Source organism: Anarrhichthys ocellatus, unplaced genomic scaffold (genome assembly GCF_004355925.1).
Source record: "Anarrhichthys ocellatus isolate YVR2014 unplaced genomic scaffold, GSC_Weel_1.0 scaffold31, whole genome shotgun sequence".
NCBI lineage: Eukaryota > Metazoa > Chordata > Actinopteri > Perciformes > Anarhichadidae > Anarrhichthys > Anarrhichthys ocellatus.
Genome location: NW_022280061.1, coordinates 460,499 through 483,652, shown reverse-complemented (window position 1 = coordinate 483,652; position 23,154 = coordinate 460,499). Strand labels below are relative to the sequence as shown.

Here is a 23,154-nt window from a genome sequence, read left to right as displayed (position 1 = left end):
AGGGCTACTGGGGAGGTTGAAGCGTGACAGAATGAGTCCAGATTGACTTCCCTGCTGGGGAATCAGTTTATGCAGAGCCAGATGGACCAGTTGAGTACAGTGGTTAGTAAAATCACAATCTAAAATAACATCGTCATTGCCTTCTGTTATTTTGTGCACGTTTTTCTTGTTTTCCTCATCAAGAGTTGGGACTTTTGATTCATAGCACAGTTTGTATGAGACTGTCCTGTTGCGTGTTCATCAGCATCAACACGTTTAGTTTTGCTTCCCTGACGGAATGCAAAAACGTGTCAATAACTAACAACTTTTCAGGAATAGGTGTGAGAGGGAGCCACTGCTTCATGTCCCCATCTCCTGTTCACCCTGAGAAATGACAGCTACTCTGAAAAGGTCAATGTTTTGTCTATTTCCAACTAAGGTGCAGATGTAAATGGACATGCATGCTGAGAATTTGTTCTTTATAACGCATCTATTAAAATCTCACGGGTAAAGAGAGTTGTAAGTAAACAAGCTGTGTCTGTGGCCTGAAGCGCTCAAGACACAGCAGAGACTTAAACATAGATGGTGAAATGGTTTTAACACGTCAAGTCGTCATGGAACAGTTCATACAATTGCAACTAGCTTTTTTTGTGAAATGTCGAACTTGTTAATAAGGAGTTGCGCTTTCTTATTTATATTCTTTTAATAATTATATACACATTGCCTGAAAAATACCTGAATGGAAGCCCAGCTTATTTCTGTAAGCTCCCTCTCCTCTGAACAGAGCTGTGTCGACTCAGCATAATTAGTTCTCTAGCATAGTGAACGCTGACACAGGTATTTGTGCTTAAACAAATGGTCTGCAGCATCTCTGTCCCCTCCATTCTCCCCCTCTCCTATCATTTTCTTTTCTTCAAATGTTCCATCATCTCTCTCTGGTTCATGTGGGTCTAACCAAACTGTGTGCAGGGTTCACACAGGCATCTGCATGTCATGCAGTGAGAAGCATCAGTATGGGGTGATGTATTACTGCGATGGAAACGTGCTCGTAAAAACCTGCAGTGATCAGCATGTTTGCAAACATTTCCAGCCTTATCAAATGTCTAAATGTCATCTTAGCCAGTTGAAATGCGCTAGACTATATACTCCATGTTTTTCCAGCTTGGAAAAAGTCATGGCTGTGGATTAAAATTGTAGCCGACTTTGTTCTTTGAGTGAAAAAGTTCAGAAACAAGACATCTAGTCCCAGATGGACTGCAAGCCTTAAAGGCTGTGAGCCAAAACAGAAAAAAAGAAATAATTTAGCACCAGTTGTTACTAAGCGCATTACTGAAGTGTTTCTCTTCTGCAGTTTCAGAATTTCATTATATTTTAGTTCAACTTTAAAAACTGTTAAGCCATGCCGGCTTATGATCATCTTTCCACCTCCCGTTTTAAACCCACAAAAATATATCAGGAAAGATATCAAATCTGGAAAGCATGATTAACTGGCTACAGGCTCTACTAAAGATGTGTCGGATGAACTGCCGGTAGACTGCAACACTTAAAACGATTCATTTATGTTGGACAACAACGTAGAAATGAGGCGTTCCACTGACCTGTTGAGGTAGACTCTTTTCTCGGTGAACTGTCCTTGGCCGTGCGCCGGGTCTTCAAACGGCTCGTTCTGGACAACCTCCACTCCTTCCCCTCGATCACTCTGCTCGTGGCTGTGTTTACTGATCATGTACAGCTGCCCAATCCGGTACTGCAAGAGAAAAATGGTCCACAGGGTAAGTTCACATACCATTGTCAGGAACTGGAAGCCGAGGCAGAGATAATAATGCAAACACCGATAATGAGAAAAGGACTCAATCAGAAAGTATCTAAGTGCTCGTTTCTGTGTATGAACGATGGCATTAAATCCAAAGCTAATGAAGCACCGACAAAGTATTCGACTCTGAATCATTTCATTTGCAGAACAGAAGGGTATTTATAACTAATAATGATAATAGTAAAAGATCTGAACCAATGCATCAGGTTTTATAACCCTTGAGATATCACTATTTGAGAATATAAATGGTGCAGTCTTTAGTTATAAATTTAATTTCAAGGTTCAGTTCCTTGAAATTCCAAACGACTTCAACTGCGCTTCTCTGTATTTCTGCCCTAAGGCCGACGGAAAGCGGGAAACTGTACTCTCTGCAATGGAAAAAGCAGATGTTCTGATGTGTTTGACCATGAATTGTCTTGTCTGCTTGGCCCCGAGTTAACACTATTTATTCCAGACTTGGCTGAGAAAAAGGTCAGAAACCAAACAGTCATGTCAGCTTCTGCAGCAATAATGCTTCTTCAATGACAGGCCAGACTTCCTGTTTGTTTCTGGCTGAGCTTCTTCTGTTTCAATGATGGGGACTCTGTGGCATTTGTACACATCGGAAGACGTTCAGTAAATGAAATACTCAGACCACACAAACCCAGCTTAGATACCCTAAAGCATGATCACTTTATTCAAGCAATAAACCGTGGATTGACTAGCACTTCTTTTTCGCTTTTGATCTTTAATCTTCTAAATCCAAAGCTTCTGTTGGTGACAAAAGACCCAGAAAGGAGGGGAAAAGGTGCTGACTGAGGAGCATCAAAGGAGGGCAACTTGAGTTTTAATGAGAAGGAGGGGCTGAAATTAAATAAATCAAAGACACAGAAAAGAAACCCAACTGGACATGTTTGACAAAAGTTTATAGGTAACGGAATAAGATGAGAAAAAAAAAAGATGGTTCAATGATGGCCAGTGATGTTCATAATCCTTCCATCTGTTATTAAGCTGTGAACAAGTGATGGTGTTTTCTGCTCAGCCACCATATGCTCCTGCCCTCCACACATGCTTCACTTTAAAGATACATTTTAGAAGTGAGATGCGTTGGGCACTGGTAAAGAGAGCGCCAAATCAACCCTATTCCCCTGGATTCCACATTGCCTTCTTTTCCCCCTGACCTTTACCTGCCACGGCTATTGGCTGAGCTGCGAAATGCAGGGGAAAATGTGAGGTGCTCACCCAAAATAGCACCTGGGGGTTGCCAGCACCTAGCTTCATTAAATTCAATAGAATAAGTATCCAAATAAAGAAAAACATTGTATAAAAAAAAAAAAAAAAAGAAAAGCTTGTCTTGTTGAGATAGTTATTGTAATGCTTAAACAGGCTTTTATTGTCTGGAGACAAGAGTGTAATCATCTGAAAATAGACTCTCCCACCAGAGGAAAGAGGCTTCAACCTGCTGTAGGACAAGGGTGATGAATTAAAATAGCTTTTGATTAACGCTGATTAATTCAAATATGGTGCAGGCAACACAAATCACCCTTTTCCTGTTGGTCCAAGTCCTGCCATTTAATGAAAGGAAGCAGTAATCTAAAACCTTCCGTTAATCATGGGCACGCAGGTACATTTAAACCTGGGTCAGAAAGGGTCAAACTTAAAGTATGCAGACACATAACTTATGTACATGTATGCTCTCACAACCTAGTAACCACTCATCAAATCAATGCATTGGGATATTAAAATCAACAAGCAATGACTGTTGCATGGAAAACTACCATCAACCCAATAAAAGGGTCTTTCTCAGCACCAGAGGACACAGAGCAAAGGTGCTGCAGCTGAGTTTGTGACCTTTAATACATAGATTGTGGACATAAGGCAGAACTTTGGCGTTTAATAGCCAACGATGGTGCGCATCGGAATTTTCCACACATTCCTGAGCAATACGTCACTAAAACTTCTGCCTTATTATCTACACAATATGCATTAAAAGATCACAATATAAGCCACAGCACCGTGGCCTCAAAGGTACTGCAGACTAGTTTCACTGTGAAACTTCAGAAGGGCAGCAATGCAATGACTCACTTCCTCTGTATCCGTTTCCTCCGAGGCCTGCTGCTCTGACAATGGTCTATGTGTAAGATTACGGTGTCAAAAAAGGACACTCATTCAGAAACGCACAGAACACCACACCTGAAGAAGGTTGTCTGAGCACAACATTCCTCGAATAGAAAGCCAGTCACAGCAGCAGATTAAGATATCATAGAGGAACACGCAGGGTTTGGCTGACCTCTGTCTCCATCTGCTGCTGTACATTGTTTACACAGTGACTGCACTGAAGAGCCACAATACCAAAGAGAAATCTCTAAATTGGCTTTGGCTTGGAGCGAGAAACAATTAGGTGAATGATTAGTATAACAAACAGTAAAATAATATGAAACTCCAAATACTTGATATACTTCCTTGAATTCTTAAGCTTAAAATGATAAAAACAGTTTCTAGCTCCTGGGTTCATGCTGCCCACTAAATATGAAAAGTAGTGTTTAATCTCATGCCTCTGGCAAATATCTTTTTCCAAAAACTGGTTTACCTGTAGAGTAATAAGGAGATGCGGAAATGGCAGTAACAATGGTCAGGAATGTTTATTTACGCACAAATTCGCTCTTCTCACGATTTATAGATAAGGCCTGTTTTTTTTTTAAAGTGGGTGCACTAAAAAAAAAAGTTTGAGTAACAGTGATGCATATTATATAAGTTGCGCTTAAAATTTCTCAAAACTAACTTGATCAGCAGTGGAGCAAATTCAAGCAGCCACTAAAAAGTTCAGCATTAGTTGAGTAAGTGCAGTAGAGTAGAGCGCTGCCATGTTGCAAGATTATGAAAGCCATCAAGCAAAAAAGGACATTTTCAGCACTAATGGCACACCCAAAGTGTTTTATAACATTTTGAGTGTTGGCAGGATCAGTTTTGAAATGACCCGCGTCAGCGTCAGGCTCTGTACAGCACAGTCAGTACCGCCGTTCTGACATTTACTGAAACAGGGGCAGCCCATCTGTGTTTTAGTGACCAGACTTGGGCACGTTAGCCGTTTAATACAGCCTGCCAGTAATGTGTTCACTCTGACCGCTCGCAGTCGGTCACACTAAATACATTATGGGGAATGTCACGAAGATCAGCAGTGAAAATGTACACGCTCTCAAACATGCGTGTTCATTTATTAATGCAGCATATATGAGCTGAAGTTATTACAACACCACTCTCGTACTTTACCGAGTACCAGCCAGAACAAATTGCATAACGTGTTCTTTCAGCATCACCGTTGGCCGATTCAGCCTCCTTTCTACTCAATCGCAGCCACATCAACGAAAAGCTGAACATTTATTAATGGAGCTGAAGTCTCGAAAGCAAAGGCAGCGTGTCTAAAAACAGCTGTGGCGAGCGCGCCATGCTAAGAGCCACTGTAAATAATGCAGATGCCCTCCATCCCTCTTATTCATGCTACTTACAAAATGGTTATAGAGGCAGTAAAGTGTGACAGTCTAATTTAATGTCATTTTAGGCACGATGTCCTTTTTTCATTCGCTTAGTCTTCTAAAAATATCAAGGACGTGCATACATTATCTCGGCCTCTTATGGGGGGCCGGTGCGATCTTTTGAAAGGTGCGAGGACACCATGATGAATGTGCTCAACCGGCCAACACAGACGTATTAGGGAAGGTTCTCACAACGACGAATAAAAAGCTTGTACTGGCTGGTTGAATAAGCCTGTTATTTCCCCTTCGTTGAAGCAAAACAGGCAATCACTTCAGACAACGCTGCAGCGCTGAAATAGTACCAACTGTCTCTTGTCTGGAATCTTTACAGCGTGATCGATCATTTAGCTACATGACGCAGCCGGCACAAAGGCCAGTATACGATTTGTCTGATGACGGGGCACTCTAGTTTATTGGCACTGATTAATGAGCAACAACAAACCAGAGTGCGTTGTCATCATCACTCCCTATTACAGGGTTCTGGTCTAGGTCGGTGAAACCCAAAATCCACCGGTGCGTTCTGGCTGGTGTGAAATCACAAACTACAACCGCGTGTCCTGCTTGGAAGTGTGATCAAACACTTAATTTTTCCTAAAATGGAACAATTGCACAAATACACAGGACTTAGTATTTAAACTTCACAAGGAGCAAAGATGAGAACATGTGGTTGAAGAAACTGAAATTTGCCTCGACTCCACCTGTAAAGGTTTCCAACAGGCTGCTGTTAATCAGATGCAACATGTTTCTTTGGACACCAACTTAAACCTTCGTTGCCCATCATACACCCCTCTCCTCTGTTTCCTTGTTTGTTTGAGTGGTTTATTCATGGGGCCCGTTCTGAGCAGCAAATTACTGAATAAAGAAAACACTCCAGATTCCAAACACCACGTTTTAAACTCTTAAGTACAAATAGCTCCATTCATTAACTAAAAACAAACACCGGTGTAGTACTGCTCACTTCTCCAAGGGCTTTAAAAGGTCTAGACTGGTTGTCAGACGTACGTAATATGAACAAACATTGCAGCGTTAAGCTGTATCAATCAATATGCGGTCTATGTGGACTCCCTCAGCATTTCTGTGCAGTCGATAATGCTACAGCACAAGAAAGTGCAGTAGTCAGTAATGCTACAGCACAAGAAAGTGCAGTAGTCAGTAAAGCTACAGAACTGTTGAGGGGGACGAGAACAGAGAAACAAGGAAGAAAAGAGAGCAAAATAAAAGTGGATTAAACAGTGGATGATAAAAATGGGGAATCAGTAGATGTAGAGAAGAGGGGACATGAGGAAGGAAAGAAACAGAAAGGGAGAGGAGGAGTTATGATTAGCAGGCTGCACATCACTACATTGCCAGGGCTCAGTGCATAAAGGACGGGGTACTCAAATTAAAGAGAGCAATAAACCAAGAGATGATGAGGATGGATGGGAGAAAGAGAATCATTTTCTGTCCATTGAGAGATGATCTCTCTGATTATTCTGTGCGACTCACTTGTCAAAGACATGGAGGCCTCAAGCACTCGCTTCAGTCAGACAGTGACGGGAGCTTTTCAAGTTTTGATAGCATGTTGACGTGGGACCTTGGATAGGACCAACCATTTACACATTTTTGCAAGTAAAGCCCGAGTTCAGTCTATTGTTGAGGATTAGCTCCGTTGAGGGTACACATCTTTCATACAACCTAAATATATGTTTAGTCTTTGTTGGTTTACCATTGTGGCATTTTGTTGACATCTATAATGTGATATTTTGTGAGCAAAGTTTAAAAGAAGTGGAAACCACACCAATCGTTACAATTATTAAAAAGCAAACGCATACGTTCAGTATACCCTTTAGGAGCCAGCAACAGTTTTTTACATTTAAGTAGCATTGTAGAAAGGTCCTCCAACCTCTCCAGGTAGTGAGTATCAATATTACACAACACTTAATAGACTACCTTAAAATCCACAAAACCAGCCTGAAAATTAAGAAAATCTGAAACGCTTGCATGAAGGTTTACGGAGCAGAGCCGGATAGTTGTTGGACCCTGGTCGGAGGCAGCTGATGCTACGCTGCGTTCGAGGGGCGGGGCTTAGCAAAGGGTCAATCGAGTTTCTATAACGGCGTCAAACAAAGGCTGACCTAAAGCTGCCCCAACAACATACTGTATAAGTTGCTCAGATGGGATTTTCATTTAGCTAGGCGATTCGTTTTATTACATTTTCTAGATCTAGGGTAATCAATCCATCCTGCAGATGCAGCTAACCTTTCAGTGGATGTTAGAGACAGACTATTAAGACATTTAATGAAAGCAGACATTTTATGCATATTTTACTGTGAAAAGCTCTAAATTAGAAAGCCAGTATTAAATTCAGCCAGATGTTTTCCTAGCTTATTATACACTTTTGCTTTCAGAAACACAGCTAATTGGTTCATTTGACTGAGCGCAAATTATGTGTCACGGGTTGGAATGAAATTTGCATTCACAAATGAGAGGCATTGAGTTCCATCATGGTCTGAGGAATACACATAATTAGAGCAAAATGGCGCTTCACACCAGAGGGAGGCAGTAACGCCGAGAAGAACCTTTCACCAAATAAATCAAAGAAAAAGACATTCTTTAACATGATCATTTCTCTCGATTCAGCTTGTATTATTATATTCCAGTAATCTATTCTACATTGTAAAACCTTGAGCATACAGAAGTTGTTATCAGCCGAAGACCGAGGCCAGTGAGGACTTAATTAACCTACAGTCAAACAGCACAGCACACCTCTCAATTTGAAGTGAAGTAGGCTAATAGCCACACTAAAAGCTTCTCCAATCACCGTGTTCCACTTGTACAGGGGCCACACGCCAATGCCCTCCAGGAGCACCACGGCAGCCCAACAGAGGGACCCTGTTTGCACTTGGAAGGTAAACACGGACAACTTATAAGAGTATCTTTGAAAAATGTAAACCATTCTTGCCGCAGAGCTCATGTGATTTTACTTGCTCATGTTCTGCCTGAAAGAGTGGAACGGCTACAGAGAGGCCTGTGAAAGCAGAAAAATGATCCACGGCTCACAGCTTGTGAAAATGAGCTCAGTGTGCTTTCCTTGGTTACCCAGTGAATGAGTGTGTGGGAAGCACGCATGTACATAGTGCTATTACGATCACACGCTGACGACCTGTGGTAACGCACGCAGAAAGGTGGACCATTTTATTTATAGTAATTCTAAAGAAAAGAGATTTGTTTCCTAGAAGACAGCCCACATCTTAGTAAAAGTACCCAACTCCTACCTTTGTATTACTCTTGTGGATCAAGACTGAGACCAGTCTATTGAAATCCAATTTGTTTTGCAGATATTCTTTACTTTTTATAGCCTGTATTAGGCTCAATGAGCCCGTGGGGAGTGAATGCTCTTATCAGTATTAGAGTATCATTCATTCAGTAGCCATTTACTTGCCTACTATGTTGTTTGTAGCAGTTAAGTTTGTAACGACACAACGCTTAAGACCCACTGTCTCAAAATAAGTTGCAAAACACTTAAAGGCCACAGTCATGAGCCATGTAAAAGTTATTACTGGAGTATCAATAGCTCCAATACCTCCTCTAGCAACCACCTATGCAACTAGAAAGCTGCCCGTAAGTACAAGTACCTATAAGCAGTACTGGTATGAATCAAACTAACAATGTCCTCCCCTACGGGGAATCTGTCACCTTAAAAGCCCATCTCCTGCTCCCCACCTGAAGATGTAACATTGCCACAACACCATAAGATCTGATCAGCCTCTCATACTGAAGGAGTCATGGGGCCAGGATTGATGCTGGGGCAGGTCGGGGGCACACATTAACAAAAACAAATGAGTAAGTCAAATCTTAAAAATTCAATTGTAAAAAGAAAACCTGGTGCTTTATTATCTAATCAGCTCTCCCTTCTCTCACTGCCACAAACATTCAGCCCTTCATACTGATGGATGGCTGCATTAGCAGGGCAATAGTGGCTTGAGTAATGAAGGACTATGGTGGGAATGTGGACAGAGGAGCAACATTACACCAGACCGAGTTGACCGATATCAGGAAACAAGGGGAATAAAGCCTTACTTTCTGGAACACACCGTTTATTTGTTGGCATTCATACACAGACAGATTTTAAAATGCATGCTTCAGCTGATTAACTGTTTATTCCTCCTAAAATTGGCAGAGAAATCACTTGAAAAGAAAACATCGGGATCCTTTGGATTTTTCCCTTCCGACTTTCAGGTGATCCTAGTTAACCCAGGGACCGAGTGACCTCGTTAGCTCCATGAAACCGATTTGTTCAAACAGCTCAACCATTTGTTGCTTTACCAGTGTTGGATCTCCACCCCGCCACAAGTGTTGCTAGAAAGTGTGTGAGATCTATTGTGAGCCAATAAACTGCCAGAATATCTCCGAAGCATCAGCATCTGGTCCAAACAAACGCTTTTTATGCAGACATTCACCACACACCTAGGTTCAGCACACCCACTTTCTCTCCCTACTTCTTTCTTAAATAAGAAAAACATAAAATAGCTCCGTTTTCAGCACTGTGCACATTTCAGATGGGTTTTTTTGTTCATTTATCTTAAGTGGTAGAATTAATTCTCTTAACCTATGAAGGAACTCTTAATCCGTCACTTGTTCAGTTTTCCGAAAATTTCCAAATCAATACATTTCGAGATGCACGTTTTTCATATACACCCTGAAAATGGATATAAAAAAAAAAAAAAAAAAAAAACTTTAATCTCTTTCTCTGCTCTATAAGGTTTGTAGCTAGGATTGCATTAGTTTGCAGCCTGTCATACATCCATTTATTACACACAAATGTTTAAATATATACACAATCCCATACTGCCAATCACTTTGCAGTTTCATTACTTATGATGGCAAAGACGCTCACACACACACGCCATCTTCTTCCTGTTTTGTGTAGATTTAAATCAACTGGGCGGCAGTGTGCAGCACACTGGGCTGCTCTCTCCACATAAGATTATCCTTCAACAGTCAATAGGTGGACCAGGAGTGTAATAGTGTATGTATATATGCATGTGTGAAGGTAAGAGAGTAGACAAAGGCCAAATGAACAAGACAACAAAAGGACAATGGTGTTGCCAAGCCTGAACAATCTGAGCAACATAAAACAACCTGCAGGACAGGGAAAGATCCTCAGTAAATCGGTCCTACTCTCAAGAAGCATCACAGTTCTCCCACCTAGCCTGCTGCTTTTGCCGTTTTATTGTCAAAGCCAACCTGTTATTTAGGAAAGTCAAAGAATGTGCTCCGTTTATGCAGAAATCAAAACCGTGGTGCTTTTTTTGTGGAGACTAATTTCATAGACAGGAATGAGCCTTTTTACAGTTCTTTTTCTCACCTTTTGGCCTGGACTACATGATTAGGGCAGGCCGATAAATAAAGTAATCCATGAGTGAGAAGCAACTTTCCATCTCTGTCGCCATGTTTCAGGTCACACATTTTTGTACACTTTAAGTATTTCATTAGAAAAACTGTATGGAAACGCCATAATCCCATGAAACGTCTTCAATTGCGAATAACGTTTTAAGCTCGCTTGCGGTGGTTTTTGCCTTTGTCAAAAAAGAGTTTATGCGCTAAAAATAGGTTATGGAAACGTAGCGACATTTAACTTGCGTGACTGATCAGCTGTTTCTGCTATCTGTCTTCTTGGATAAGAGAGAATTAAATGTCCAATAGTAGTATTTTACCTTAGTTTTCCGTGTTAGCAAAAAACAAAGTACAGCTGAGGCTTATGGAAGTGGCATTATTTTTGCAAGAATTGTCATAAATCAAAGTGTTGGATGATGGTGCTAAATAATTTATTCTGAGGAGGGCACGAATGTGTGTCAAAATGCATGGCAATCCAATAGTTGACACTTTTCACTCAGACCATAAATGTCAGCCTGCTGATGCAGCTAGTTTAAAGTCAGGACAATTCATCAAAACAAAAATGTTTTACATTGATTTTGACGGCTGCTCCGTTGACCTTTAAGAGAAGAAAAAAATGAATAAAAAAAAAAATAAATAAAATGGATGTGGTGAAGTGCCCACCTGCGACTCAACCCGATACCTGTCAGCTTCAAGTTCCTGCTAATGTGGGATAAAGTGCCGGCCAGCTGAGGCATACGCCCGAGAGAATGTACGCCTCCCCTCGGCCACAACTATTATTATTCATCACATCACACGTGCAGACAGGCCTGTGCACACGCAGATGATGCACAGTACACATTTAAACAGACAAATCAAATGCCAGTGACAGGTGGACGGATGCTTTCCTGTGACGAGCATGTTGGTCACGACAACATGCGTCAAAGAAAGTACTCACGAGAGAAATGTTTAAACTTCGATTTAGACAAGAGTGTATTTAATCAGGGACCTTTCCAGGTAGAAGTCTCAAGGTTGTTCACATCGTTTAAGTTTTAGCAATTTCTAACATTTTACTTAATGCCAGTCCGTCGTTAAACCGCGGGAATAAAAAGACTGAAAAGGCTTTGCGTCATACCACGGTGATGGGAAACACTCGAGTCCGATTGGCCAGGTTGTCAAGATGATGTTACACCTGTCGGACTGAAAAATGCTCGTAACGGCAAAAGGAAATTTAGTCAAAACCCCCGGCCTGAATGGAGCTGGGGTGGAACCCAGTTAGCTGTTGGCGTTGAGGTGAAGGTCATGGTAGTGTGCTGTGAATTGCAGATCGGCGCCCACAGCTGCTGCAGCCTGTGTGTGTCGCAACAGACTGGTGTGAAGAGCAATTTGCAACATGCCACTACATCGACTGTGTGTAGTTACTTTATGAGTGATGACCTGTATTGACACACACGGCAGCTACCATTTGTATGTTGGTTTGTTTTTCTTTCTACATCAGCACTGAATGACGCATCATTTAGCACATTTTCACAGTGCTACTTAACTGATCATAGAGTATGCATTCAGAACAACAGCCCACATGGGATGTGGAAAGCCTTTTGGGAGAAACATGAATGTTATATTAGGCTGCATTGACCTACCGCTTACCTGCAGAGTAGTTACCAGTAAATTATGTTTCTTCACAGTTTTGAATTTAGAAAATCGTTCAGTCTAAGCCAGTTGCTGACAGGGTTGCTTCTATATGCATGACCTCTGGATTTTTACTGTGCGTCATAACTAGTTTTTATCCGTGATCAACAGTTTCACCACTATTTATCTTTCGGACCGCCTGTTAAAAAATACAAAGAGACAAATATGAATGTATAGGAAAGGTCAGAAGTTTCAGTCATTTGGGAGTATAGAGAGATTGCAAGATACATTTGAGGGGTCGCAAGATGAGGGAAGTATTTCTGCTACACAATGTTATGTTTATCTTTTCATGCATTACTTTAATTGTAATTGTTTTATACTTGTGGATGACTGGATCATTTTACATCTTTAAAAAAATAATTTCAACTATCAGAACTGGTAGACCTATGCTGCTGTGGCGATGCATTGAATCCACAAGCCTGTACATTGTAGAACATTTTTATACTTTCAAAAACAACATTTTTTAAATATTCTCTAATATTACAATCTTCCCTACAAGAGCTAAGTGCAACCCTCGCTGTGGGATGGCACACAATCATCTCATGATAAGAGCTCTCAAATGGACTCATCATTTCATAAAAGCATTGCAACTGAAATCTAATTGGAGTGGCAGTGATTATAATGTCAGGTTACAACACAGCCTTGGGTGCGGGTGAATTATGATTCAACAGGAATGTTAAATGTAGAATAAACTAAAAACTTTCAAGCAGGACTCTAGTATAACATTTATGATGGGGCTTGATTTTCAATATCATAGGAAGACAAAGCGCGCAAAAAAAAAAAAAAAAAAAAAGGAGTAGAGCCTTGGGCTCATTGAAAAGAAAAATGGATACAAGCAGAGGGGGAGACAGGTGGTAATATGTAGAGCAAGGCGGGACCAAGCCAAAATGGAAAGAAGTCAAAGAGGGGGAGATAATGGAAGAGAGAGGAGGGAAGAGACACATGACATGAGTGATGGAGCGAAAAAGGATTTGAAAGACAGACTGTAGAACGTAAGAATGCTAAATGAATATGTAGAGAACAAAAAGGGAGAATAACAAAGAGGCACTCTACATTAAGGTTGCAAACAGGAGGCAAGTAGTTGTGTGTGGAGAGAGAATACGAAGGAGGAGAGGCAGCGGATGATGGGAGAGTCAAGACAAGGAGTGTGAAAGAGTAAAAGAGAGACTGAATAAGCATGAAGGGTGTTATGTGACAAGAAACGAGGAGGAAGAGTATGGTGCCTGACTCAGATCCTGCCTCCTTGTCCTCGCTGGCCAACACAGGGACTGTAAATCCCCACGAAACTTGAGAGGATGTAAACAAACCATTAGCCCTGGTCTGCCAGAGGGACAACCACCCTACACACACAGAAGCATTGTACATGCAACACATGCAAACAGGTGTGAACGTGCAGACATGCTCACCTTCGTAATACACGCGTGCAAAACCAGTGTGCAAGTCAACAAGAGAAAGTTCATTCAGAAAAAATTGAAGCATGATACTCAATGTTTTAGGCCTAAATCGATAATATTTCAGTAAAATCGAATGACACATCGGTAAAGATGTATTAAAACATGATATAAACCTGTCTCATGTGCATGTATATAGAAAGCAAATTGCATTCAAGCCACCAACCGACATCACTACAAAAACCTGTGATTTATAGGAAGGCAGCGACAGTGAGTGGACCCCATTAAAGACCCCTCTAAATTTCATTCGCTCTCATTGTGCAATTTTCGTTTCACCTCCATGCCACTCCAGGGCTCTTGGTGTGAAAATGGAAGACAGATTGAAAGTCTTTTTTTAATTAATGGCAAAACGCTTGATATTCTCTTCACACGGTTTAGATGGTCAAATTATTCAGTTTAAATTTAAAGTGACATTTTAGTTTTCCCATGCAGCTCTGGAAGGTAACAACTTAGAAGTGAAGTTTGTCTGTGGTCGTCAGTTAAAGCACTTTCTCTCCCATTTCTCACTGCTCAGAGGCGTTAACACGCATGTACACAACACACAGGCAGTGCAGAGTGACGACAGCAGGCAGGAAACAGACAATGTAACAGCGATAGCTCTGGGACATAGACGGACACTATGCACATTGGCTTGCAGTTGTATCTGCATTGAGTGTGCTTTTCCACCTCCTTCGCGCCATTTTGCCAGGATGACACGCACACACAGCTAGAAATGACTAACGCTGCGCTTCTGTTACACTTGCAGTGGCACGTGGTCGTCGTCTGCTCTCTACCGCTGTGCGTCTGTGCTGTCCGTGGTGAAACACTGTGCACCAACATACTCCGTTTATTGCACCATAGATGAGTCAAAACACAAGAGACTCAAACTGAGCTGGAACTTAACAAGTGCACATATTTGGTAAATGACATTAAGAAACCGTCTGCTACTAAATTAACCTGAGAAATCTCATCAACTGGATTATTTTTGTACTTTTGCTAAAGTCAAGAATCGAGTTTAGGATTAACAGACATGGTTCTTTGCTGCACATCAGTGTGCCGTGTGCTCGCACAGACATTTATGTGTCCTTTGCTGCCGAAATTCATACAACATTTTCAAAGATCATCTGATCACTGGGTAAATCACAGGTTCGTAAGTAAAGACAGGTTTTGTGCGATAAGAACCAACTGTAGGAAAGGGAGATGAATAGAGGAGTCCGAGTGTGTGTGTGTGCGAAAGTGTTAATTAATCTAATGGCTCAGTGTAGGAGTGGAGGTGAATGGTTTATGCTGCACAGGGATGTTGTGAATAGTGGAGTGAGAGCGAGTGAACATCATTTAAATGAAAAGGTCAGGATGGGTGATGGCAGCTTTGATGGGAATCCCTACTGGGAATGTGTGTGTGTGTGGTAGCAGCAGGGCCGCTACTGTGCTATTTTTAGCCGTGTTGGTTCAAGTTTGACTTCTCCGTTGGGGACTAAGGACAGTCAATTTCCCTGCCTCCTCTTTCCTCTCCCTTTGTCTTCTTCCACTACTCTGGTCCTTTTAACAATCTCTCTGCATTTCCTCTGTCACCAGTTGCTGACAGTCAGGAAACCACATCATGAGATGTGCTTTTTTAAAACCACCAACAGTTAGTATAGGCCTCTTAACATTAATGATGGATGTCAGCATATGCGATACCAAAGCCCTGAAACTGGTAAGACCAACTGGAATCCAGGCATCCACGACGGTGTTAATTACACCTGTGCTCTTTCAGCTCTTTGTAATTAGTGTGTACACATGATCGACACACCCTTCCACACAAACGTCTAAAATGTAACAGCAGGGTGGACACAGCTGAAATTAACTGAATTAATGAGTTTGATTTCGGGGCGTCAGACAGCAAGCACGAACACCAATATTAACCATTGCATTGCCCATAAATAATTCTATAAGCAACTGCTGTGTGTTCCATGATGCCACAAGGGCAGTGCATCCTTTTAGCTTGCTTTACAGTTCATTTCATTTCTCATGAGGTGTCACTTTAGAATCGTGTCACAGTTCTCATCGGTGTCCAAATGCTTATTAGCCAAAAATACAAATAAGTGTATAAAGATTAAGTGTGTACTACACCAACTGAACACCAGTTTGACACACATCCTGCACAGTGTCTAATTGGACCAGCTGTGCAAACACCTGCAGGACAGGTTTATTTTGAGACTTAGTTGGATACCACTTTCAGTGGCCGACCACTTTCAGCCCCAGTGATGTGGAAACAAACAGTTTGTTTCCAAAGGGATGGACAGTCATCTGAACAGTTATAGTTCAAACTGTATCGTTACAAATTATTTTAATCCAAACGGCAACAACTAGTCCATTGTATGATCTCGTATTATTTAGTGGCAGGATAGATCTTTTAACTTTCCAAAAAAGCTTCCAGAAAAAACACAAAATGACTTTGTTAGTATTACTGGGATGGATTTGTATTTCACAAATCAAAAATTGATAAACACAGCAACTTCCATCAGATGTGAACAGCATTAGCTATGGGAAGTCACAGAAAAACAGCCTTCCCTGCACCCCTCTTGACCCTCACGTCAGCCCTCTGACCCCCGTTCCTTATTCAGTAATAAACAGGTGTGCCGACCATACATACTGTATGCTTCTCTCCTTTTACGTCTTGTCATTTTTCTTCCCTCCTCTCCGTCACTCTTACCATCCATTGGCATCTATGTCACTCTCATGACCTGTGCATAACTGACGCAATGGACGTGCGAGTGGCACGCTGGGCTATTGCATAATCACAGTTCGGATAGTGTTACTGTCCACGGTGGTGTGATCCTACACGCACTAATGATTCATGACGCAACGTGACGTCAGCTAAGGTCGATGTCTCATCAGCCGTGCTCACAATCGTACCTCTGGCATCAAGTATGTTATTTTAGCAAAGAGAATGAAGCCCTAAAGAACTACAAAACATTTAAAAACCTGGATTGAAAATACTGGTTTAATGCAGAACAGTATTGACATTCAATAATATGCAAGTGATTTGTTTGAGGTTGGGAGCTGCATGAACCCTGGTGTGAAACGGGCTGGTTTACAACAAAAGGTTTGTCCCAATAAGCTGAGAGAAATCAATAGTGTATTATTGGGGCAGTGGGGAAGAAGGGAAGGAGGAATTTAAGTCTTTAAAAATAATAAATAATCTATACAAGATTCAACTGTACAGCCGAGGTTAAATATTGATCCCCAAAGACTAATTATTATCTGAATAGACAGATTTAATAGATCTTGACAGTAACAGATATGACCACAAGGTATCCAACTTTGACAATGTCCCTTAAGGGAAAAAAAAAACAAAACACACGTTGGCCAATTAGTCTGAACAGTGCGTTCCCCCTCCCCCTTTAATCCAAAAGGTCAAACCAGAAGATTATTACAAATGTAATTAAAAAAAAACACTAAGGAGTCACAACAACTAATCTCTGGACATAATCACTGCAGCCGATTATGCATCCTAGTCACAGCAAGCAGTAGTTGCAGCTACGCCTAAATTAATTCAGCTGTGCCCCATCAAAGTCGGATTGTCCAGAGTTCCATAAACAGGACAGCTGGTTTGGTGGACGCAGGTGTACTGAAGCTCGTTACATACTAAGCTGCTTTGACACATGGTGATTGAGATGCATCCCCAGTAACTAACGTCCAAGTGGCCTTGAGATAGGAATCCAATTCTGAAATAGTCCAGTTTAAAGACTAGATAGAGCAAGAATCAACAGATATGTTGCCACCAAGACTCCGAGAATAGATGGCAGAGAGCCAGGTGTATTATGTCATTCGTTTTCCTACTCAGAGGCCTGGACCTTCTGCTCCATTTTCAGCTTCAACTGGCCAAACAGGTAGGACATTAGTAATGCGACTGGCTAAGAGGATCAACACATCCTTCCATTTTATATTCTACTTTCACCGACCCTTGATGCATACAGTGCTGCACTTCTATAAAATGAAAATAGGTGGTGTGCTTCGACACACCTGCACTGACCTTTCACCCCTGACCTGGTTATTTGCCGATACGGCTCTGCAAGTGTGAGTGAGAGAGAGACCCAGAGAAAGATCTTGAAGAACTGAAACTCTTTAAAAAGGAAGTGAAAACAGACCATTTACCAAAATAGGTTTTCTTCAATAAAAAAAAAAAAAAAAATACACATTATAATATAATTATTTTGGTTTATCCTGATCTGGACCACAGTGGAACTTGTTTTTTGTATTCGCCTTGATTCATTTTAGAGTCACACTGCCAAGATAACGTAAACGGGCGTTATATAAATACCGTCTCATAAACACTCAGGCAGTCAATTTATGAGACAGCAATTTGGCCGGGTTAGACATGTTGGCATCAAATGGGGAGATCAAAACAAATCTGCCTCCAGGTACTCCAACTTAAACTAAACCCAACCGTCTGTCTTGTTCCTCTTGTCTTCTATATTATTTTGGTGTTCATACCAGGTAGGGACACAAATAAATGGCTGAGCATCAGTCCAGAGTGCAGTTCACTCTATTTTATTGTGCTGTGGAACAGCTGGCTGCTGCTCATGCTTCAACATCGGCCTTGTGACGCCCATATAGTGCAGTGCGAGTTCCATTTGATTAGTTTTGTTGCAATGAATCGGCACCTTTCAAACGCCACCATTCCAAATGAACTAAAGAACTGCTCCAGGGTTCAAATAAACTGCTACAAAGATTACCGACGTGAACATTGTCGGTTTTTACCATTGCCTAATTAGCTCTGCTGGAAACATTTCTCATTGGATCGATGCAATGTAGTCATGTGCTTCTACTCTGTGCATTTTATGCTTGTGTAACTGTCTAAATGTGTCCCTTATGCCACATCTATGCAGCTGACCGTTAAGGGAAATTCACTCACAAATGTACACACACGGACTTTGTGGCGCTACCAAGGCAACCCAAACACAAGAGCTAATTATAGTTATAGCTGAAGACTCCGGCACACAAACGCATACTCCGGCACACTCATATGGACAAACACAGTGAGCAGCAGGGCACATCATCTTCAAGGAATCCACATCCTTATGGGCTTTGTCTCAACAGATATCACACCTGCTCAATCTGATGCTATCTGGAGCGGTGTGTGTGTTAGGGGGGGGGCTTTAATGATAATTGAAAGTGCATGTGCCTCATCGTATGCCTTTGTTAGTAACAATCCTGATTTACCTGCATCCGTGTCCACCATGACATGGGTACAACTGGAACACATGCTGATAATTGGTCATATTTTGAAACTAATCACTACCAGAACATCAAGCTTCTGTGATGCAAACGGCAACATTATCCTTCTATATTCTAATGAAAGCACGTTATGTCCTGCCATCCTACTAGAGTAAGTACTAAAATGATTACACAAATGAACACGTGTCTTTGACTGTTGCAAATTTCAGTAAGCCGAAAATATGCGGGAGGATGTACAACACACAATAAACGGCCTGACTGACAGAACAAACTGTACTCAGTGAAAACATTTCAATAATCAGGCTTCTGCTGCTGAATTCACACAAGTATTCCCTTGGGTGCTGCGCCAACAATCATACTGCTCAGTGGTTTGTGGTCTGAAGCGCACCACAGAGAACAAAGGATGGAAAGCAAGCCGAAAGCGACGATTAAATATATAATTCGGCTATCCTGTTACAAAAAAATCCTGCGCGTTTTATTAGATTCAAATCCCTGCATTCTGCCTCCGCACAATTACATGGCCTTTTAAAGGATGAACATTTGCTCACACATCTATAAATAAACTCTTATTTTCTGAAACTACATTTCTTTCTCCCTGCCTTTCATTATTGCATCTCTTGAAAATCTAAATCCATGGATTGAGGCTTTCAAGGTACCTTTTTAAGTTCTTAAGCCATTTGCATCCATTTATCTTGAGAGAATCTTCCCATTTTCACTCGTTAAAGCCTGAGCAGCACACGGTAAAACAACCCCATAGCACCCGATATTAAAGAGAAGATATTCAACTTTTTTGCCTTGAAGCAGGATGTACACTGTCTGTACTTCTAGGCCCGAGTTGGTCAGATGTGCACTTCAGCACTTGTCACTCATCGCGCCAAGTTGTCTACCTTGAAAACAGCTTCTAGCCTGAAGCTGAGGTAACTGACGTCTATAAATCCAGCACAGGCAAAGCCGAAAGGGAACGCTGCCAAACTGACAGGGCTCAGTGTTTCCCCATTAATTACATCCACTGTGGCAGCCCGCCATAATCTTATTTGCCCAGCCACATAATGTAGCGAAGATGTTTTTACACGTCCATGGATGGACTGGCTGCATGGCCTCAGCGCAGTGTGTGCAAAGGCCCGAGGGGGGGTGGGGGGGTGGCTACCGGCTGCGGAGCATCCATCGCCCGGACTTGGCCGCTCTCCGGGGCCTTAGACTCGGTGCTCGCTGTACCCTCTTCCTGGAGGGGGCTCCCAGCGCCAGTGTTAAGGGGGGGGGGGGGGGGAGACTGTTCTCAGCAAGTGCTCTGCAGCGACGTCAACAACTCACGGCCTTCCCATCTTGAAATACAGACTGCGTATTCGTTAACCATGTTTTGTGGGTGTGACTTTTTGCCATGTCGTCACCATTCATATCTATACAACCAATGTGTTTTAATGTGGAGGAAGCGGTAGCCCACTCTGATCTTTCACTCAAATAAAAATACCACAAGAGTGCAAGCATCAAAATATACTTGCAGTACTAAAAGTAAAAGTACACATTCTCTAGAATGCCCTGTTTAGAATAATATAGGCTATATTATTAATAGTTATTGATGCATTTATGTGTTCACTGGTAAAAGTTGAGCTAATTTAACTACTTTATATACTTAATAATTAGGCTATATATACACACACACACACACACACACACACACACACACACACACTACATCATAGTTAAATAGTAAAAAGTACAATATTTCTCTCCGATGTAGTAGAGTAGAACGTTACATAAAATAGAATTACTCAACAAGTACCTCAAAATTGTACTACGGTACTTGAGTAACTGTACTTTGTTAAATTCCACCACTGCTAAAACAAGAGCACAACATTGTTTACACCAGCAAAGATTGACGCATTCAACTTTAAAAAGTAATTTTTCAAATTCCAGGGAATTATGCCCTCGAACCCCCCTAGAGGGTCTGGTCTCACAAAATCCTTTGGGAAACCATATCAAAGGTTAAGATTTAACATCGATATTAATTTAATAGTCAACATTACTGTAAACATATGCAATCCGACACACCAGTGCTTCTAACCATGCGCCGCCGCATCATGGGCCCTGCAGATGCTTTCCACTAAATAGAAAATAAGGGGTATGGCAAGAACACTCACACGGAAGAAAAAACTCAAAAAAGGAATGACGTAGTTCGCATGACAGTCGGTTAGCTGGAGGGTCACTGGAACGTAGACGTCAGCATTTCTACAAGTGCGCGCATGAGTGTGCACGAGGGCAACGTGCCAAGGCCAACCACTTGGGCTGCAAACACATTTCAGCACCTTGGACAGTTACAGTTTCCTCACAACGGGAAAGTGGGTGCAGTCATTTATAAGCTGTGTTGACACTGCATTCACTTCTCCTTACTTGCGTATGAAGCACTGTTCACACGGCACCCTTCAAACACAATCTGTTTTTCATCACCGATGCTATGTGTGCTTTAGGTTTACAGAACAAACATGCACATTGCCAACCATTATGAGAGGTAAATCTACAGTATTCTCAAAACATTACACCCTGGCCACCATGAATAAAACACATTTCTGCATTAGAGAGATGTCAGTTTGATTGCACGGTTATTATTAGATGACTTCTGAGTTCACTGAAAACCAGTAGGTAATTTGCGCTAGAGTTGACATGGCTGACTCAGAATTACAATTATGGACGGATTGATAATTAGAATTACAGATCCAACCGCTGTGCATTTAATTCCGTTAAAATTGGACTGAAGCCTGCAGTCTGACGGGCACAGAGTGAAATGAAACAGCTGCTGGCAAAAAATGTGAATCCTCTGGCTGCAGAATAACTGCACGTATGCTGGGCGAAGTGCAGTTTGAATCAGGGATTGAACGAGTAAATGGATTGTAAACTAGAATACGAGACGCGCATTAATGGATACCTTCCCCATCGATTGCCAGTATCCTCGAGAGCAGAATGCAACGGAGCCATGAGACTAAAGGTGTTATCACTTGTAAAGAGCCCGTCCAAGTCAACACACGAGAACAGGATGATGAAAAGCAATTGGGATTTTTGGGGTTGCACAAAACAAGCAATGTGAAGACTCAATTTGTTGACGTTCCACAGATGTAACGATTACTTTATCAACCAAAAACTAATATTTTGCACATTACACCGTTTACCTTTAAACTAAGTCCCAGAATACACCAAACGGCACAGACCGATGGCATCTAAAAGTGTAACCAAGCATCTGCGGGGAAGCAAAAATCACACTATAGTTTATCTTTGTGAACCTTTACACATGGCGTGCGTCTTTGTGAATGAAGGCACAGAGTCTGCTTTGGGAGTGAAGAGCAGGTGGGCATTTAAAAATAGGTCCGTACGTACGACAACACAGACCATCTTTCTTTAGCTATGTGCTCGTACGCTTAGATGTTCGCCGTGGAATTTAACAAGGAAATGTCAGCAGTCATCGGCGTTGAGGGGGGGTGGGGAGGGCTTTGAAAAACAGGACAGGTGGGGGTGTCTCAGGGTGGCAGTGGGTCAAATGGAAGTAAAGTTCACACCGACAGTAACACACTGAAGGCCACACAAAAGGACAGACGCATGCACACAGCAGCACAGTATAAACTCGAGACGATGACATGCAGGCATACATTTTGTTAAACTGCTGAAGATGTTATAATCAAAATGTCTTCCCTAATCGTCATTAAACTGAAGAGTTTGATGGATTTATACAAGGTCAATAATTACCGCGCAGGCAGTCTCATCCCAGCACTGCTTTATTAAAATGATTCACCCCGAGGTCGTTATATTTACCAGGGGGGACAGTTTATTAATTAAAATGAGACCCCCAAATAAAACCAGAGCTGTTCGAGCTCTGAATGGAAGTGAAAATTCCTGAACATCGTGAAACTACACACTGCAGTGTACTTCAACTCAAATGTACTTTCTGGATTAGTTGGTTGCTACTCCAACACCTACACTTAGACAGGCAACCAACAGAACCATTACAAGCTTTTGAGCAACAAACCCTCTGACCCCCTGCCTGGATAAGAGAGGCACAAACACATTAGACCGCACCAACAAACCAACCAAAGAATGAGGAATAAAAAGGCCTGAGGACTCAGGAACAGTGGAAGCATAGAAATAAGCTTAGCTGGCACTGCATCAA

At 41.7% G+C, this 23,154-nt stretch overlaps 1 protein-coding gene across 2 annotated transcripts in view; it reads right to left on the bottom strand.

The window, feature by feature from the left end:
- LOC116392737 (cytoplasmic phosphatidylinositol transfer protein 1) overlaps positions 1–23,154 on the bottom strand; it is a 56,777-nt gene that overhangs the window by 13,846 nt on the left and 19,777 nt on the right. For both annotated transcript variants that reach the window (XM_031864446.1, XM_031864447.1), the window contains exon 2: positions 1,578–1,726. In XM_031864446.1, coding sequence (XP_031720306.1) covers positions 1,578–1,726 — 149 coding nt within the window. The remainder of the gene's footprint in view (positions 1–1,577; positions 1,727–23,154) is intronic.